The 20,132-nt window shown below is 48.6% G+C and overlaps 1 protein-coding gene across 5 annotated transcripts in view; it reads right to left on the bottom strand.

Moving 5' to 3' along the window:
• LOC119178578 (DNA (cytosine-5)-methyltransferase PliMCI) overlaps positions 1–20,132 on the bottom strand; it is a 167,971-nt gene that overhangs the window by 19,584 nt on the left and 128,255 nt on the right. For all 5 annotated transcript variants that reach the window (XR_012893947.1, XR_012893948.1, XM_075887629.1 and 2 more), the window contains exon 29: positions 11,022–11,162. Coding sequence is in view for 3 of the 5 variants with exons in the window: in XM_075887629.1 (XP_075743744.1) it covers positions 11,022–11,162 (141 nt within the window). In the remaining 2 variants the exon portion in view is untranslated. The remainder of the gene's footprint in view (positions 1–11,021; positions 11,163–20,132) is intronic.

The following is a 20,132-nucleotide window of genomic DNA, read 5'->3' as shown; positions in this document are numbered from 1 at the left end:
AAGGGAGCGAGCCGCCGAGTTCTGGCGGCGGTGACAGTGCCGGGCGTTGCAGGGGCGCCTCAAGGTCAACGCTAAAGAAGAAAACAAGCATCCAAAGACTCCCTGGGCGCGCCGTCTCTTCCCCTCGGAAGCGTAGTTTTGCCGACCAGCCTCCTCACATCAGCCGCCTAGCAAGCCCTGGAAAAATCTCGAAAAAAAGAGGCGTGGGAGAGAGAGAGGTTGGCAGCTGAGAGGTTGAAAGAAAAAAAAGAGCAGCAATTGAAGTTGGAGCTGGAGAGAGAAAGGCTGGCAGCTGAGAGGGTGAAAGAAGAAAGAGAGGCAATGGAGTGGCAGCTGAAAGAAGAATGAGAGGCGGAGATGGCTTAAAGAGAACGGCAGCGGCAGCACGAGATGGAACTCGAGCGGCTCCGCTTGCAACAGCGAAGCGAGACTCCTGTCCAAGCTAGAGTCGAAAGCAGCAAACGGGAAGATCATGGCTTCCAATTGAACCCAAGCAAGCTACTCGTAGCGTTTGACAAAAGAAAGGACGACCTTTATGCGTACCTTCACAGATTTGAGACGATTGCAAGGAGATAAAATTGGCCCGAACATCAATAGCCAACTGCTTTGACTACTTGCTTGAGTGGCGAAGCGCTCAGCGTGTACAGTAGGCTGACGCCGACTGATGCAGCCAACTATGCAAAGATGAAAGCTGCTTTACTGAAGCGATTTAGATTTACTGAGGAAGGCTTCCGGGACAAATTTCGGACGGGAAAACCAGCTGATGGTGAGACGGCCACGCATTATGCCGCCCGAGTTAGCCATTATTTTGACAGATGGATCGAACTTTCAGGCAAAGCACAGGAGTACGATGAGCTTAGAAAGCTCCTTATTAGAGAGCAATTTCTCACCAGTTGCCACCCAAACCTGTCACTGTACTTGAAAGAGAGGAGAGCTAAGTCACTTGAAGACATGCTTGAATTGGCCGACAAATTTTTGGAAGCGCAAGGTGGCACAAATTTGGCCAAAGTCAAGTAGGAGTGTTCCGAATATTTGAAGAAATCAGTGCCCGAAGAAAAGAAGCGTGCACCGGAGAGTGTTCCACGATGTTTTCTGTGTAATCGAGTGGGTCATCGCGCTACCAGCTGTCGAACTAACTTTACGAGCCCTACGGTTGTAAAATGTTTCAAATGTGGTCAGACCGGGCACAAGTCATACGCATGTCGTAACGAAGCGAGTCAAACTCACGAAGTAGCCTGTGTGCAGGCGGCACCAAATGCAGATGATGATGACGTGACCGACAGATTCGTAGAGTTGAAAAAATGGGAAGAAACTTCCTATTGTGGGTGCTGTAATGACAAAACAGCCAACCGATGTTACGAAGGAATGCCAACGCTGCCTGGAAAAGTTACGGGCAAGAAGGTTACAGTGCTAAGAGACACCGGTAGCTCCACTATTATCGTGCTAAAAAACTTGGTGCGGGAAAGCGAACTAACAGGCAAAACTAAACTGGTTTGCCTAATTGACAGTACGGTTCGGATGCTTCCCGAAGCAGAGATTGAAGTTGAAACCCCTTAATTCAGTGGGAAGGTTACTGTCCTATGTATGACGACTCCCCTGTATGACCTCATTATCGGAAACATCGACGGGGCGCGAGGGCCGAGCGATCCCGAACGTTTGGGGGAACACCCGAAGATGGAGCTCCCGGCAACCCAACATTCGAGAGGTACAATGAAGGAGAATCCCGCGAAAGATTTCACCTGAGCTCAAGGTGAAGCCCAGGTGCAAAAGACAGTGAATCGGGAGATGATAGTGTTGAACGAGAGAACCAGCTTTACAGCTCGAATTGCAGCCGAACGGCTTCAACCGACCAACAGCGACAAGGTGACGGAGTCGGCCAGCCAAGCCCAATGTCGTGACGTGAACAAGCTGGTGAATAACCAGACACGATCGATTGAACGTTATGAACCGTTAACGGTGTCGAAAGTGTCAGCGATGGCTGAGACGCGACCTCAGATACCGTCGATCGAAAGGGCTCGCCGGAACAGAGCGAGAAAAAATAAGAAGAGATCGAGTGAACACCGCAAGAAAGGGCGCAAGCGCCACTCGAAGTACACAGGATAGGTGCTGAAGTCGAATCGGAATGTGTTTGGCAGTGTTGAGCCTCAATGTGTTGTGTTGTTGTTATCCTGTGTCGCAAGTGTATGTCGAGCGAGTCAAAATGTTTGTTGTGGTGACGTGATGCAGTCGACAAGATTGTACCAGTGTTGTAAAGGCAGACACTTGTACGTTTGTATTGTTTGATATGTGTAATGGAGTGTTGTACTCATATACCTGTGGCTATATTTCATGTGTTGTGAGATTAAATTGCAATGTGCAATTGTATTGAGTGTTCTATTGTGAATGTGATGTGCCATGAGCGACGGACTATGTTACGGACTCCTATTGTGTGGAGACTGTTCGCGCTCTTTTGTGTGGTTTTGAATATTGTCACGTGCGTCCTGCGATAAAGACGAAAGCGACGGTGCATACGTTCATTTGCACGCTTTAACGCATAACACAACAACGAGAAAGACGAGGAACTCTCTGGCACGCGGTAAATAAAAAAATGGACCCGCCGATGCTTTCTCAGCGTCTTCAAATAGGACCTCTGTCTTCACGTCGCGACACTGGTGGAGGTGCTGGGGCCTGCAACTTGATACAGGAAAGCGTTGTTCGGGACCGTACACCCAGTCCAGAGCCTTAACATCTTGTTACAACTCCAGTACACCGATTCAGCTGGCGCCTACTAGGCCCAAGTCCAGAACTCTTGACTGCATTCCAACATGGCGGCCCCTTCAACATCTGCGAATCTTCCTCCGGCCCAGACGTCTTATCCTTACCAGGTAACATTTCAGACTCCTCGTGTTCCCGAAGTCTTCCGTGGAAAACCGTATGAAGATGTCGAGGACTGGCTCGACCAGTTCCGAGCGAACCACTGTGGTGAATCGTTGGAGCGTGCAAGAGAAACTTGGCCATGCCTACTTCGCAATGGAAAATAGCGCTCGCACATGGTATGAGAACAGGGAGCCTACTGTTGCGTAGCGCCGGGCCTATCCCGCCGCTGACCTCCACTGTTGCGAACGACGGACCGATCCCGCCGAAGCCACCACTGTTGCGAAAGACGGCGACGCCAACACGGCCCCGGAGGCGCCACTGCTTTCAACTCCGCCGGGAAGGTCACCAGCCGTTTGGTAGCGTATGTTTATCAGCTCGCGACTGCTTCTGCGCAGAGCTGATAAGACGAGCGGACGAGACGACGGTGAGTTAAACAAGGTTTATGTACAGCATATTTACAGAGGCGTTACAATTTCGGCACTGGGGCCGACAGAGACTCGAAGAGCCGAGCTCTTCTCTCTAACACATAGGTCAGTCTTTCGCCTAAGACCGCTGACTCACACACATGTCGGCACTCCGACACGGGGACGCCTCTCACATAGGACCGCCGATCGCGACGCGCCGCAGGGCTTCTTTTATTTACACCGGGTCCACCCAAAATGTCCAATCAGAAGCGCCGCTGGTCGTCAGCGCAGATTCTTCCAATGGGGTTGCCGCGCCATGCGTCAGACCACCGGACACGAGAACGCCGGCTCGCTGTCACGTGCGCAACTGACTCACTGCACGTGGGCCCGAGGAGCGCCGCGCGTGTTCACGCCGTCGAGGTGATCGCGCCAGGCAGACTGCGGGCTGGCCTTGACCCAGATTGCCTTTTTCAGAGGCACGGTCGTTTGACGAGGACTCGCTGGCATAACACTACTTTCCAAACCTGGGACAATTCCCGCCAAAAGCTTCTCGAGACGTTCCCGAGTGCAGACTGACAGGATCTCGCACAACAGATGATTGAAGCCCGCGTGCAAACGCCGAACGAAAGCGTCGCCATGTTCGCTGAGGATATGGCCCGTCTATTTCGCCGTGCTGACCCTGACATGCCCGAGGCGAGGAAAGTTCGTCACCTGATGCGGGGAGTTAAGGAACCGCTTTTGGCCGGCCTTGTATGAAATCCACCAACAACAGTGGATAAATTTATCAAAGAGGCGACTGTCATTGAGCGGGCGCTCCGGCAACGATGCCGCCACTTTGACTGCCTGCCCAACCAAACGCCTGTTGGTGCCACCTCTCAAAACGCTGCCATTTTCGAAAGCTCTTTACGACAAATGATCAGGCAGATCCTGCGGGAAGAACTGCGGGCCCTCGGTATGCATCTACGGAGCCTCCAGTTGCTTCTGTTGCAAAAATCGTGCGCCACGAACTACGGCAAGCATTTCCATCATCGGTGCCATCACCTGAACCACGTCCATTGACCTATGCTGATGCCGTCCGCTGTGATCTGCCTGCCCCAGAAGAAGCGCACTTTCAGCCACGGCCCGTTACCTTGCCTTGGTGACAGCGGAAACCTGTGCGGCGACCAACGGTACGTCAGACCGACTTGTGGCGCACTGCCGACCGTCGACTCTTTTGTTTCCACTGCGGCGAACCAGGCCACATCTCGTGCTACTGCCATCATCGAGAAGCCCGGTTTGGAAACTTTTCTCGTACCGCTCCATTTTATTTTGAAGAACCTCGTGACCATAGTGCTGATCACCTGCCAACCAACCAAGCGTCCTCACCAAGTCGTCACTGGCAATCTCCCTCACCTGCACGAGGTAACACTTCCCCGAATCACCAAAGCTACGCTGACGCCGTCAGAAACCACTCCCCAAGCCAGTGCCAGAGAACCTAACTGCCGTGACCTCCGGGGGCAAGGTTGCCAATTGCCGAGATGCCAAAAAGAGCCCCTTGCCTTTACACAAAGGTGACGTGACGACGGTGATGACGAAGACGACGACAACTGCAAGTACTAATGCCAATGAATTTGTACGTGCCAACCTTAGCGTTATTATAGACAGACACTACGTAACAGCACTGGTTGACAATGGTGCTGACTTCTCCGTTATGAGACAAGAGCTCGCCGACCGCCTTAAGAAGGTGAAGACGCCGTGGAGTGGGCCGAGCATAAGGAGTGCTGGTGGACAGCTATTGACCCCAATCGGTAAATGCACCGCTCGGCTCATAATCGGTGATTCGAGCTTCGTCACCACTTTTGTCATTTTAGCGGACTGAGCTGATTTTGGGTATGGATTTTCTGCGAGAGTACGGTGCTGTCATCAACATTCCAGAATGTATCGTCACCTTTTCCGCCAATCCTTACGTCGACGCCACCACTGAATAACAACTACAACGTTTACGTGTAGCCGATGATGTGATGCTCCTGCCAAGATCTTGCTGCCTTGTGTCGGTGTTATGTGAACGGCCGTGCCATAATAAGGTGATAGCAGAGCAAATAGACGCGCTATTGCTTACGCAAAGTGTTTCAATAGCGAGAGGCATTCTGGCACTAACTGATGGGCGGGCAGAAGTACTCCTCACCAACTTCAGCAAGGAGCGTCGTCACATCCAGAAGGGCACCGCAATCGTCTACTACGAAGACGTGGACCAAGCCAGAGATTGCTTCGCTTTGCAGCCGGACGACGCGACCGTCCCAGCCTTGACACCTTTGTCTGTCAACATTTGCTCTACCCTGTCACCCTCGGATAAACAGCGCAGGCTAGAGCTGATACACCAGTTCAAAAATTGTTTTTCCTGCACGCCGAAAGTCAAGCAATCATTACTGACCCGGCACCGATTCATCGTTGAAGAAAATACGAGATCGATCCAACGAAACCCACACCGTGTGGACTTTCAGCAGAACAGATAGAGATCCTGCGTGGCAAGTTCCGAAAGAACGCGAGGAGATCCAAAAGCAAGTTCAGAAGATGCTCCAAGATGACGTAATACAACCTTCCCAAAGCCCCTGGGCATCCCCCGTGGTATTGATTAAAAAGAAAGACACCAGCTTGCGTTTCTGTATAAATTACCTCAAGTTAAACAAAGTCACGAAGAAAGACGTCTACCCACTGCCACGCATAGATGACTCTCTTGATTGGCTGCGGCATGCACGCTGCTTTTCATCGATGGACCTGCGAAGTGGCTAGTGGCAAATAGAGGTCGACGAGAGAGACTGTGAGAAAACTGCCTTCGTGACACCCGACGGTCGTTATGAATTTAAAGTGCGTCCATTCAGGTTATGCTCAGCGCCATCCACTTTTCAGCGTTTAATGGACACTGTGCTATCAGGACTAAAGTGGCAGACATGCTTGGTCTATCTAGACGACGTTATTGTCTTCTCAGCTACATTCGAGGAACACATAAGTCGATTATTTGCAGTTCTACAAGCTATATGTTCGGCTGGCCTGACTTTAAAACCAGAGAAGTGCCATTTTGGTTTTAGCGAACTTTGCTTCTTAGGCCACGTGGTCAGCCACGAAGGTGTTCAACCTGACCCGGGCAAAATCGACGCTGTCGCTAAGTTTCCCACACCGCATGACAAAAGAGTAGTGAGGCGCTTCTTAGGCCTCTGCGTTTATTACCGAAGATTCATCGCCAACTTTTCATCTATTACGCTGCCTTTCATTTCATTTCATTTATTTACTCTCAAGGCACTGGGCATTACAGAGAGGAGTGGGACAACAAATATCAATAAGAACCAAAACAAAACAGCAGGATTAGAATAAATTATAATGCACTTTCAGAAATGATTGATTTGAACGCGTTGGCGTCTGTGGTTGAAGCGATCGATAGGGGAAGGTGGTTCCAGTCAGTACATGTTCTAGGGATGAAAGAGATGAAGTGCTGGTTCGTATAGCAGAAGGGAACCCCAACCTTGCATTGATGGTCATTGCGTGCAGATATGTAGGGTGGTGAAAAAAACAGTGAATCAATGAGGGTTCTGTTAGTGTGATAGATCTTATGAAAGAGACAGAGACGTGAATTTTTGCGTCGTATTGGGAGGTTATACAAATTTAGTTGAGCCTTCATTAATGTGACACTTGCAGTTCGAGAGTGATTGGACAATATGAAACGTGCTGAGCGATTCTGAATAAATTCAAAGTTGTCTATGAGCATGTGAATATGAGGATCCCAGATAGACGACGCATATTCGAGTTTTGGCTGCACTAATGATTTATACAGGAGAAGCTTTAGGTTAATAGGAGCAAGAGAAAAATTTCGACGTAAATAGCCAAGAGTTCGATTAGCGTTGCATGTTATGTAGTCAACGTGAGCCTGCCATGACAGGTTGTTAGAAATGTTAACACCGAGGTACTTGTAAGAAGAAACATTGTTTAGGGGGGATGACACGGCTCACACGTGAAGATGTCCCCTTTCTTTGGGGCGAAAAGGAAAAGATTGCATTCAACGAATTACGCCAACGCCTTCAAACACCTCCGGTTCTTGCGCACGTTGACCAGGAAGCGCCAACAGCACTTTACACTGACGCAAGCAATGTAGGCCTGGCGCCGTGCCGTACTGATACAATGGCAAGATAACTCCGAGAAAGTGATAGCCTATGCCAGCAGAGCTCTCTCTCGCACTGAAGAGAACAACTCGACTACCGAGAAAGAGTGCCTCGTCGTGGTCTGGGCGGTTCTCAAATTTCGACCGTATCTGTACGACCGCTCATTCAAGGTCGTCAGCGATCACCACTTGCTTTGCTGGCTCATTAACTTGAAAGACACATCCGGCCGTTAAGCACGCTGGAGCCTTCGGCTTCAAGAGTTTGATATGACGATAATTTATAAATCAAGGAAGAAGCACACCGACGCAGACTGTCTCTCGCGTTCACCTGTCGAGCCTGCCGCTATTAATGACGAGTCTATGGATGCCGCTTTCTTTGGAGTCATCAACGCGGCCACTATTTCACAAGAGCAGCGCAGTGACCCTGACCTGCTTCCACTTATCGACTTCTTTGAAGGACGACGTGAAGACGTGCCGCAAGTTTTTGCAAGAGGACTGCCATCTTTTTGTTTAAGGAACGACGTCCTATACAAGAAAAACTTTTCTCCCACCGGCAGCCCATACTTGCTCGTTGTCCCTGCATCACTGCGAAAAGAAATTCTGGAAGCCTGCCATGATGAAGTCACCTCCGGTCATCTCGGCAACACTCGAACATTGTCCCATCTGCAAAACAGTTACTACTGGCCAAACCTACCTGCTGCTGTAAAACATCACGTCCAAACCTGTGCCGACTGTCAAAAACGCAAAGCACCCCTCGGCAGGCTTATTACATTTCGTCCAAATACCAGCAAAGCCATTCGCCCAGATCGGAATGGACTGCCTGGGCCCATTCCCAACTTCTAAGACAGGGAACAGATGGATCGTTGTCGCCACCGATTACTTGTATCACTATGCAGAAACTAAAGCCGTGCCGAGGGTCACAGCAGCAGAAGCGGCTCATTTCTTCATAGAAAACGTCGTCCTTCGGCACGGTGCTCCAACAGTTTTCATCACGGATAGAGGAACTGCGTTCATGGCAGAACTTCGTCGGTTTTCAGGCCCAGCGGTACAGCTCACCAGAGAACAACAGCGTACCATCCACAAACAAACGGACTAGCAGAGCGGCTTAATAAGACCCTCGCAGACATGCTCTGCATTTATGTCGACACAGAACACAAGAACTGGGATGAAATCTTGTCTTAAGTGACCTTCGCCTATAATACCACCCGGCAAGAAACTACCCGAATGACGCCGTTCAGTTTAATACATGGGCGCGAAGTCACTAGAACGTTAGACGCTATGCTGGCGCACGAGTGTGACGACACTCATGCTGACGCCGAAGAATTCGGTCCGCGCACTGAAGAAGCCCAACAGCTAGCCCGCATGCGTATTTGTGACCAGCAACACAAAGATGCGAAACGGTACGACCTACAACATGAATTGGCAACCTACACACCAGGCGACAAGGTATGGGTCTGGATCCCAATAAGCCGACGCCAACTTTCAGAGAAGCTATTATGACGATACTTCGGCCCATATCGAGTCACCCGATGATTGAACGACATCAGCTACGAAGTTATTCCCGACAGTGATTGCAGTTCCAGTCGCCGAAACCGCTCACCCGAGATCGTGCATGTCATCAGGATGAAACCCTACTTGTCCAGCTAACTCTCGTTTGTCCTGTGGGTGCCGGTGCATATGTGCGTTGTTATAAGTAGAGCGCCTTGGCTGCGCATTGGGACGATGCCATTTTTGGAGGGAGGCAAATGTCACGCGCTTTCCTCAATAAAGACGAAAGCGACAGTGCATACGCGCATCTGCACGCTTTTAAGCAGAACGCAACAACGAGAAAGACGAGGAACTCTCTGGCGCGCGGCACTGGCGCGCGCCAGAGAGAGATAAAAACACCGACCCGCTGCTGCTTTCTCAGCGTCTTCAAATAGGACCTCTGTCTTCAGGTCGCGACAATATTATGTGTTAATAATCTTAAAGTGCGAGGCAGTGTCACAAACAAGCGCTCCGAAAGAGAGCACGCCGCCGAGTTCTGGCGGCGGTGACGGTGCCGGGTGCCGGAGGGGCCCCTCAAGGTCAACGCTAAAGAAGAAAACAAGCATCCAAAGACTCTCCGGGCGTACCATCTCTCCCCCCTCAGAAGCGTAGTTTCGCCGACCAGCCTCCTTACATCGGCCGCCGAGCAAGCCCTGGAAAGGTCTCGAAGGAAAGAGGTGCGGTGAAGCAGAGTTGCGTCATGTGTCGCAGACGACTCTCGAAACGTCTCCCACTTTCCCCAGCCTTGGCTGTGCGTCGCGCCAACGAAACGATTAGAATTTTCTGGAAGCTAGAGCGAAAGGTATTTAAGTGAGCAGCGGAGAAGGGAGATCAGGAGACGAAGACAATTTACGCGAGTGTGCGTAGGCAGGAGATGAAGTAATTTTTGCGCAAGTGTGCGTAGGGTCATTCCGCTGTGTCGGCGAAGGCTTTAGTCGTCAGTGACAAAGCAGGTAATGAAGAGAGTTACCGCCTGAACGATCAAGGCTGGTGCTACCAGCAGAAAAAGAAGAGAGTGTCTACCGCCAGCGAGACGCGTCGCAGCAGCGGCGCGTGGGGAGCCGACGTGTTACCGGCGAAGAAGTTTGGTGCTTGGAGAGCGGCCAATTGAGACGCGAGATTTTCTGGAAGAGAGACTTTGGGGGCAGTGGATCAACAACAGCGCTGAACTTTGAGTGAGTGATTTGTTCCAAGAACTTTGAACTAAATAAGTTTTCAAACTCTTTAGTCTTTAAGTGTCTTGGTTGTATTCAACTATTGATCGTATTCAACTATTGTCGAGTGTGCATATTTGTGTATCGTTTGATCTGCCATATTTGAGAATATAATTTTGTTTTGTTTATCAACTCTCAGCTCTGACTCGTTCTTTGGGCCACAGCCGGTGTCCACTAGTGCGCTAAGTAGGACCACTTCTAGATTGTCCGCGCTTTCGTGGTGCAGTTCGGGGGGGGGGGGGGGGGCCGAACTTCGGCCCTTGAAATTAGCTCGGCGATTGCCTCCCTAATTAACAGGACCTGTGACAACCAGACTCACTCAGACTCAGATCGAGCCATGAGTCTGAGTCTGAATGAGTCCGGAAGAGCAATGTTTTGGTGAGTTTGAGTCCGAACAAGTCCGGCGGAAGAAATGCTTCGTGGGAGTGAGTCAAAATGAGTCCAAAGCTCAAAATTTATTTCATGAGTGATTCTGAGTGAACTCCACACGTGTTGCAGACCTATGATCAGAAATGACCTCAAAGCCAGAAAAACAGGATCACTGAAAGAAAGGAACTACCACGAGAATGCAACGAGCTGGCCCTTTTTTTTTCTTTTGATAGCAGCCTGCCTTAGTTTTTAAACATGTTGTGACAATACGTACAAATGCATTTTTATTTAAAATTCTGGAAAACTGAGCATGTTACATTTGATGAACAATGTGAGTGGATGCTATGCTTTGCACTTTTAGGCCTGCAGAAATATGGATATAAATCCTCGAATGTACTTAGATTGTGTCGCACTTCATGCACATGGCATCCTGCACTTCTCATGGCTTGACACTCACAGCCAAACACAATATGTCACCAGCAAAATATCAACTAGAATCTTTCGGCAACTGGTGCAACAAACCATTTCCTGGTAGTGCGTGAGAGGCTCGCAAGTTCCAGTCACAGGTGCTCCCGGCTCCAGGCTAACCAGGTCCGAGATGGCATCATGGAGGGTGATGGGCCGCAGTGGTGCGTGCCTTGTCCATTTTGTCCCCGGGTGGAACTGCATGCATCAAGAATAGGTATTGGGCCATAAGACATTGAGCAAAAAAATGAGTAAAGAATGAGAGTGCTGACATATTTGCACGAAACACTGCTGGGTCAGACATTGAGATAGACTACAAGAAAGTGTCTGTGAATAAGTTCAACTTTCTGAACATAAAGTAAGCATCACCAGCTGCTCACTTTTGGTGTCTTGACGCTGTTAGAATATATTTACAGTTCATGTGTAGTACTTGAGATTAGACCAAATCACGTGTTTCAGACCTTGAAGAATAAAGTGACATTTGAAGAAATGCTGTCTTTGTTATGCATTCGATACTTTACCCCATTTGCTGACATAATGAATGCAACTTTTTATTGAAAAACTTGTGGAGACCTGAGGGACATGAGGGTGCACTCATTATGCACGGTGAAATTTTGAGTGATGTTTAGCTCCATGCGGCTCTTGTGGCTATCAGCAACAGAAGCATCTTAACTACGGCAATTAACCCACACAAAGGCTGCACGAAAAAAAAACAAGCTAGCTACAAATAGGCGAAAAATCGCACAAAATTATGTAAATACACCGTTCCCTTTTGCAACATGTTACATGAAGCTGCACTGTTCTTGTCAACAAATGCAGCTGACAGAGTCCTTGGCACTGTGCCTAGATCGCGATCTGTGCACGCTGCCAAGGAGGTACATTTTAATTTCCACCAATGCTATCATGCGCACGACTAAAAGGGGTAGGCAACAGCAATGAAAAAAACAGCAGTTCTCTAGGGAACGTCAAGCACTTTTTCAAGGGGAGACCAATCTACCCATGAGACAATCGAGGTGATGTACACTTCTGCGGATGCAATGAAGAAGTGCATCACTGTTCGGCTATACAATTAGGTTGGTGCTGCGCGCACGTGTGTTCAAACTATGAGTGTTTCATGCAAAACTATTCTATTTTATGTAAAACGGAATTCTAACACACTACATGAGCCAACAAACTTCACCTTGCTACGCTGCATTGGCCTATAATGGCTTCATTCTTTCCCTCTACCTCTTCTTTAGCTCTCACATGTGTATGCAAAACCGTGCATATGATCATCATCGTAACTTGTGAAACTTTTAAGAAAAAATTGGCCGTGAAACTGCGTGCTTCCCTGCAAATGTTATCGAGGACTATAGTCTTCTGTCTGCTGTACTACATGAATCCCAGTCTCAACCGTGTGAAATATGGCGCTGTGCGAGACAGTATTGGACACCATCTGGCAGTGGTGTCGGGAACATTAGCTTGTGCAGAACCCAGGACCACTGCCAGGTGGCAGCACCATATGCCAAGTGGCAGCATAGTGTCGCATTTTCAGCACAACCTTAGAAACACTAGGGTCTTTAGAATTACGCATCTATTTACTTTCTAGTAAAGGAACACACCACCTAATACTTTTGTATTTATGTTGTGCCTCAGATATGCGTAATATTCGCTTTTTGATTGACAATGTTCCCAATAATGAACACCGCCACCAGTTCAAGATGGCGGAGAGTTCAGCAAGCACTTAAACTTTGGCCAGGTGGCTGAATCATGTGACAGATCATCATCATCATCATCAGCCTGACTACGTCCACTGCAGGACAAAGGCCTCTCCCATGTTTCCACAGTTAACCCGGTCCTGTGCTTGCTGCTGCCAATTTATACCCGCAAACTTCTTAATCTCATCTGCCCACCTAACCTTCTGTCTCCCCCTAACCCGCTTCCCTTCTCTGGGAATCCAGTTAGTTACCCTTAATGACCAGCTGTTATCCTGTCTACGCGCTACATGCCCAGCCCATGTCCATTTCCTCTTCTTTATTTCAACTATGATATCCTTAACCCCTGTTTTTCCCCTAATCCATTCTGCTCTCTTCTTGTCTCTTAAGGTTACACCTACCATTTTTCTTTCCATTGCTCGCTGCGTCGTCCTCAATTTAAGCTGAACCCTCTTTGTAAGTCTCCAGGTTTCTGCTCCGTAGCTAAGTACCGGCAAGATACAGCTGTTATATACCTTCCTCTTAAGGGATAGTGGCAATCTACTTGTCATAATTTGAGAGTGCTTGCCGAATGTGCTCCACCCCATTCTTATTCTTTTAGTTACTTCAATCTCGTGGTTTGGCTCTGCAGTTATTACCTGCCCTAAGTAGACATAGTCTTTTACAACTTCAAGTGCACTATTACCTATTTCGAAGTGCTGCTCCTTTCCGAGGTTGTTGTACATTACTTTCGTTTTCTGCAGACTAATTTTAAGACCCACCTTTCTGCTCTCCTTGTCTAACTCCGTAATCATGAGTTGCAATTCGTCCCTTGAGTTACTCAGCAATCCAATGTCATCGGCGTAGAGCACGTTACTAAGGTACTCTCAATTAACTCTTATCCCTAACTGTTCCCATTCTAGGCTTCTGAAAACCTCCTGTAAGCACGCGGTAAATAGCATTGGGGAGACTGTGTCCCCCTGCCTTAAACCCTTCTTGATTGGTATTCTGTAGCTTCCTTTATGAAGCACTATGATAGCAGTTGATCCCCTGTAGATTTCTTCCAGAATGTTTATATATACTTCATCTACGCCCTGATTCCGCAGTGTCTGCATGACTACTGATATTTCTACTGAATCAAACGCCTTCTCGTAATCTATGAAGGCTATGTATAGTGGTTGGTTATACTCTGAGCATTTCTCTCTTACCTGGTTGATAGTATGAGTGTGGTCAATTGTTGAGTAGCCTGTTCGAATTCCTGCTTGTTCCTTTGGTTGATTGAATTCTAATGTTTTCTTTACTCTATTAGCAATTACCTTTGTATATAGCTTGTATACCACAGAGAGCAAGCTAATCGGCCTGTAATTCTTCAAGTACTTGTCATCTCCTTTCTTATGAATTAAGATGATGTTAGCGTTCTTCCAAGACTCTGGTACTCTTCCCATCAGGAGACACCTCGTAAACAGGGTGGCTCGTTTTTCTAACACAATCTGTCCTCCATCTTTCAGCAGATCTGACGTTACCTGATCCTCACCAGCAGCTTTGCTTCTTTGCATGCTTTCCAAAGCTTTTCTGATTTCTTTTATCATTACTGGTGGGGTGTCATCTGGGTTACTGCTAGTTCTTATAGTATCAAGGTCATGGTTGTCTCGGCTACTGTACAGATCTCTGTAAAACTCCTCAGCTATTTTAACTATCCTATCCATATTGATAGTTATTTTGCCTTGTTTGTCCCTTAGTGAATACATCCGACTTTTGCCTATCCCAAGTTTCCTCTTCACTGCTTTGACGCTTCCTCCGTTTTTCAGAGCGTGTTTAATTCTCTCCATATTATACCTTCTTACATCGCATATCTTACGTCTATTAATTAACTTTGAAAGCTCTGCCAGTTCTATTTTGTCTGTTGTACTTGACACTTTCATAATTTGATGCTTCTTAATTAGGTTCTTCGTTTCTTGGAAAGCTTGCCAATGTCCTGTCTAACTACCCTGCCTCCAAATTCCACTGCACACTCCTTAATGATACTCGTCAGATTATCATTCATTGTATCTACGCTAAGGTTGGTTTCCTCACTAAGAGCCGAGTACCTGTTCTGCAGTGACACTCTGAATTCCTGTACTTTCCCTCTCAGTGCTAGCTCATTGATTGCCTTCTGGCGTATCAGTTTCCGTCGTTCCTTCTTCAAGTCTAGGCGAATTCGAGACCGTACCATTCTATGGTCACTGCATCGTACCTTGCCAACCACTTCCACATCCTGCACGATTCCTGGGTGTGCAGTCATTATAAAGCCTGAACCTGAACTTGGCAACGCTAGAACCTTATCTAGTGAGGGAAGTCTAGCTGTACTATTCGAGGAGCTAGAGTGTGTTAAATGGGATATAATAAGGCTCAGTGAGGTTAGGAGGACAGATGAGGCCTATACGGTGCTACAGAATGGGCACGTCCTTTGCTATCGGGGCTTGGCTGACAGAAGAGAACTGGGAGTGGGGTTCCTAATTCACAGAAACATAGCTGGCAACATAGAGGAATACTATAGCAATAATGAAAGGGTGGTAGGTATCGTAATTAAACTGAATAAAAGATACAAGATGAAGGTGGTACAGGCTTACGTGCCTACATCCAGCCATGATGACGCTTCAGTTGAAAGCTTCTATGAAGACATGGAATTGGCAATGAGTAAGGTAAAAACACAGTATACTATAGTGATGGGCGACTTTAATGCAAAGGTAGGGGAAAAGCAGGCTGGAGAGATTATGGCATCGGCACTAGAAACGCCAGAGGAGAGCTACTAGTAGAATTCGCAGAACGCAATAATTTACAGATTTTGAATACCTTCCACCGAAAACGAGAAAACCGCAAGTGGACATGAAGGAGCCCTAATGGCGAAAATGTGACAGATAGACAGATCAAAATCTTTAAAAAAAATTGCTGGAGCTTGCACTGCAGGCACATTGTTAAAGAGACAGAGGAGCTGATGGGTATCTATACAGTCCTGGCTTTTGCTGTTTCACAAATTTTCTTTTTTTTTTCTTCGCTGTCTTCTCTGTTATGTGTGTTTACTTCTTTGCTTCTTTCATTTTTTCTCTTTATGCATTTTCTTCTATTTCTCTTTCTCATTCTTTCTATGCTATGGTTTACTCTCTCCCCTTCTCACGCTCAATTTTCTTTTCCATCCCCTTGCTGCACTATAGTATACAGTGCTATGCTATTGTCAAGATGAGTCACAAGTACTGGGGGATTAATTAAAACACCTAGTAGCTAGCTCTAGGGCGATGCGTCAGTTGTGGCTGGCTCTCGAGCAGAGAAGAAGCACGCGATCTTCTTTTTCTTCCAGATTGAGAGCCGCTCTTGCTGTCGACCCACTACGTGCTGGTGGCATTATCCCCCTTCCACAAAGAAAAAAAAAAGTCCCAAAAGAGCAAAGAAAAGTACATAGCACCACCGCGATGCTACAACATAGGCACGTGAAAAAAAAAAATTGGAAATTCGAATAAAGTGAAAGTGGAAATTGAAGAGCGTGCCAATATAGGAAAAGTCAATGAACGAGGAAGCAATTTCGCAAAAATTTAAAGAAAGCACAAAGAACGATGTACGGTAAAAAAAGGCTACAAACAATGTGCAATAAATGGTTTCATGCGCAAGACATAATGACGCCCGGCCTCGGTCATGTCCTGCTTCGTGCATGCAGTGTTGAGTCCGGAACCACTTCGTAGTTCACGTCACTGACGCGGCGTAACACTTTATATGGGCCAAAGTACCGGCTTAGTAACTTTTCACTAAAGCCACGGCGGCAGACGGGTGTCCACACCCAAACTTGGTCTCCGGAGTTTTAAAACACTTCTCTGTGGCTGGTGTTATAGCGTCGTGCATCTGCCTGCTGTTGCTGGCCGATGTGCATTTGCACGAGCTGCCGGGCTTCCTCGGCACGCTCTGTGAATTCTTCTGCGTCAGTTGCCAACTCGTCTTCGTCTTGACACGGTAGCATAAAGTCCAGCACGGTCTGCACTTCGCAGCCGTAGAGAAGCCGAAATGGCGTGAATCGCACGGTCTCTTGCACGGTGGTATTATATGGGAAAGTTACGTAAGGTAAGATCCAGTCTTATGTTTTGTGCGGTACGTTGGTTTACATTGAGATCATGTCTGCGGGGGTCTTATTCAGTCGCTCAGTAAGTCCGTTGGTTTGCGGGTAGTACGCAGTTGTCTGTCGGTGTCTGGTGTTTCTCAGTTTGAAAACTTCGTCCATAAGCTGCGCCTTGAATGCCGTTCCTCTGTCCGTTATTATACTGGAAAGAGCAATGTGTCGTAACACGATGTGGCACATGAAAAATTGTGCTACCTCAGAAGCCGTGGCTCATGCGATCGCCTGCGTCTCAGCGTAGCGTGTCAAATAGTCGGTCGCGTCGATCACCCATTTGTCGCTGTCCGCAGACAGGGAAAATGGCCCGAGAATGCCCGTGCCGACTTGGTCAAACGGCGTGCAGGGTGTTTCAATGGGCTGAAGCAAACCAGCTGGCTTAACAGATCGTTGCTTTCGGCACTGACATTCCCGACAGCTCTGACATTCCTGACAGTTCTTGACGCTTGCCGAAAGTCCCGGCCAATAGTACCTCTCGCTCACTCTGGCAAGTGTCCTTGAGTAGCCCAGATGACCGGATGCGGGTACATCACGGCAAGCAAAGAGAACGTCGCCTCGCATGTCTCGAGAAACCACCAGGAGGTAAGCACGGTTGTTCTTCTTGTACAGCACACTGTCTCGCAGGCAGAACGACGTCAACGAGCAGGATAAATGACATGGTATGATTGCACCCTGGCCCTCTAAACAATCAATGATTGGATGAATCTCTGCGTTATCTCGATGCCGTTTGCTCAAGCCTGATGCGCTAACAGCGCCCAGGCAGCCTTCGTCTTCCTCTGCTTCCTGACTGACGACATGAAGGGGTGCACGTGACAGTGTGTCAGCGTTTTCATGCTTACGGCCGGACTTATGGACGATGGTGACGTCAAATTCCTGCAGCCGCAAGCTCCACCATGCTAGCCGTCCTGATGGGTGGCGCAAGCTTGCCAACCAATAGAGATCGTGGTGGTTCGTAACTATTTTGAAGGGACGACCATAAAGGTACGGGCGAAACTTTGTGATTTCCCACACGACTGCGAGGCACTCTTTCTCTGTAGCGGAATAATTCACCTTGGCACGGGATAGAGAGAGGCTGGCGTAGGCTACCACTTTTTTGACGAGCACTGCACCGAGCCCAATGTTACTAGCGTTGGTATGGACCGTCGTGTCAGCATCATCGTCGAATGAGCGAGAACGGGCGCTGATTGCATGCGCTGAAGCAGCTCATGAAAAGCTGCTTGTTGGTCATTTCCCCAGACAAACACCGTGTCGTCTCTTGTGAGACGAGTCAAATGTTCTGCTATCTGCGAAAAGCCATGAACGAACCGGCGATAGTAGGCGCACAAACCAAGGAAGCACCGGACGACTTTCTTATCGACAGGAGCTGGTCATTTGGCAACAGCGGCAAGCTTGTCCGGATCGGGCCCGACTCCTTCGGCGCTAACTACAGGTCCAAGAAATTTTAGTTCTTCATAGCCGAAGTGGCACTTCTGTGGCTATAGTGTGAGGTCAGCCAATCGGATAGCTTCCAGCACGCTGTGGAGGCGGTGAAGGTGCTGCTCGAACGTGGCAGAGAAGACCACCACATCATCAAGGTAGACAAGACAAGTCTGCCACTTGAACCCTATGAGGACAGTGTTCATCATTCGCTGGAAAGTTGCCGGCGCTGAACACACGCCAAAAGGGAGTACTTGAAATTGGTATAGATTGTCTGGAGTCACGAAAGCTGTTTTCTCGCGGTCTCACTGATCTACCTCGATTTGCCAGTACCCGTTTTGAGATCGAGAGAAGTGAAATAATGGGCAGACAAAGTCTATCCAGCGAATCCTCGATACGCGGCAGCGGTTACACATCCTTTTTGGTCACATTGTTAAGCTTTCGGTAGTCAACGCAGAAGCGTAGCGGCCCGTCCTTCTTTTTGACAAGTATGACTGGAGATGACCACGGGCTGTTAGATGGTTCAATAACTCCATCGTCAAGCATCTTGCGGACTTGCGTACATATCGCTTCACGTTCTTCAGCCGACACGCGGTAGGGGTTACGGTGTATCGGGCGTGCGTCCTCATACGTCATGATCCTGTGTTGAGTGATGGACATCTGCCAGATCTTTGAGCAACTTTGGAGCAAGACCTGAACTCGAACAAGAGCACTCACAGCATAGTCTGGTTATCGGTGGACAGATCAGGATTGATGTCGATATTACTCATTGACGTGTCTGCGGTATCCACTAGTTCTGATGTGAGGCAGTTGGTAACGTTTGCTAGTTCGTGGGCGAACGCTATGGAAGTGCCACGGAAAAGATGTCCATGCTCGTTGCTAAAGTTGGTTACGAGCAATTCAGATCGGCCATCACGAAGGTGTATTACGCTCCTAGCTAAACAAACGCCTTGCTGCAGGAGGTGTTCTAAATTTTTCTCGGCCACCACATCGCCATTACCCAAACCACAGCATGTTACGTTGACTAGAACACTTGCTCGTGGAGGATGCGTCACGTTCTGTTCAGAAATATGGAGTACGTCAACACGCCTTTCGTCATCCTGCACGTTGATTGCTCGCTGGGCTGAGAACGTGACACGGCGCTCTTGCAGATCAATGATAGCTCCATTTTCCTGTAGAAGGTCAACTCCCAGAATGACATCACGGGAGCATTCCCGTAGGACAAGGCAGCTTGCTACGAATGTATACCCTTGAATCTGTACTCTAGTTGTGCAGGCGCCCAGTGGAGTAGCAACGTGGCCACCAGCTGTCCGAATCTGCGAGTTATGCCACGGCGTAATGACTCTCTTCAGCTGCGTTGTCAGTTTTTCGCTCAGTATGGAATAGTCTGTGCCGGTGTCCACTAACGCGTTAGTTGCACAACCATCAATTGTCACTGTTATGCCGAGTGAAAGTCGGCTATCCTTCACAGCAGCAGGTGATGTCTGACCGGTTTCTGCACGGTTCTGCATCAATAGGAGGTGTTCATCGCTTCGACGTTCAGCGACACCGCCCCGAGAGGTCGCTTTGGCTAGTTTTTTCGGCGGGGGCTGGGAGACCGTGCGGTAGAATACCGCTGGGGCGTTGATGAAAATCGCCTCAGTGATGGCGAGCGCCACTGGTGCCCAGCAGACGGTGGTGCATGCTGCTAGGAGAGGTAGTTTTCGATGTCACGTGATCTCTGGTCGTAACGGTGTGGCGGTGAGTATGCAGAGAAGCCGCGAAGCCCAAGACGGCGATATGGGCATTGGCAGTGCAAGTGATCAGCTTCTCCGCAGTGAAAGCACAGAGGCCGGCAATCAGGTGTGCGCCAAACACTTCAACCGCGTAGCCACCTTGAATCTGTGGGATGAGGCGCCGAAACTGGGTCGTGTCTATTTCTATCTCGAAGACGGGGCACTTCCG

This window comes from Rhipicephalus microplus, chromosome 1 (genome assembly GCF_043290135.1).
Source record: "Rhipicephalus microplus isolate Deutch F79 chromosome 1, USDA_Rmic, whole genome shotgun sequence".
Taxonomy (NCBI): Eukaryota; Metazoa; Arthropoda; class Arachnida; order Ixodida; family Ixodidae; genus Rhipicephalus; species Rhipicephalus microplus.
Note: the sequence above shows the minus strand (reverse complement) of the source record. Positions and strands in the feature narration are given on the sequence as shown.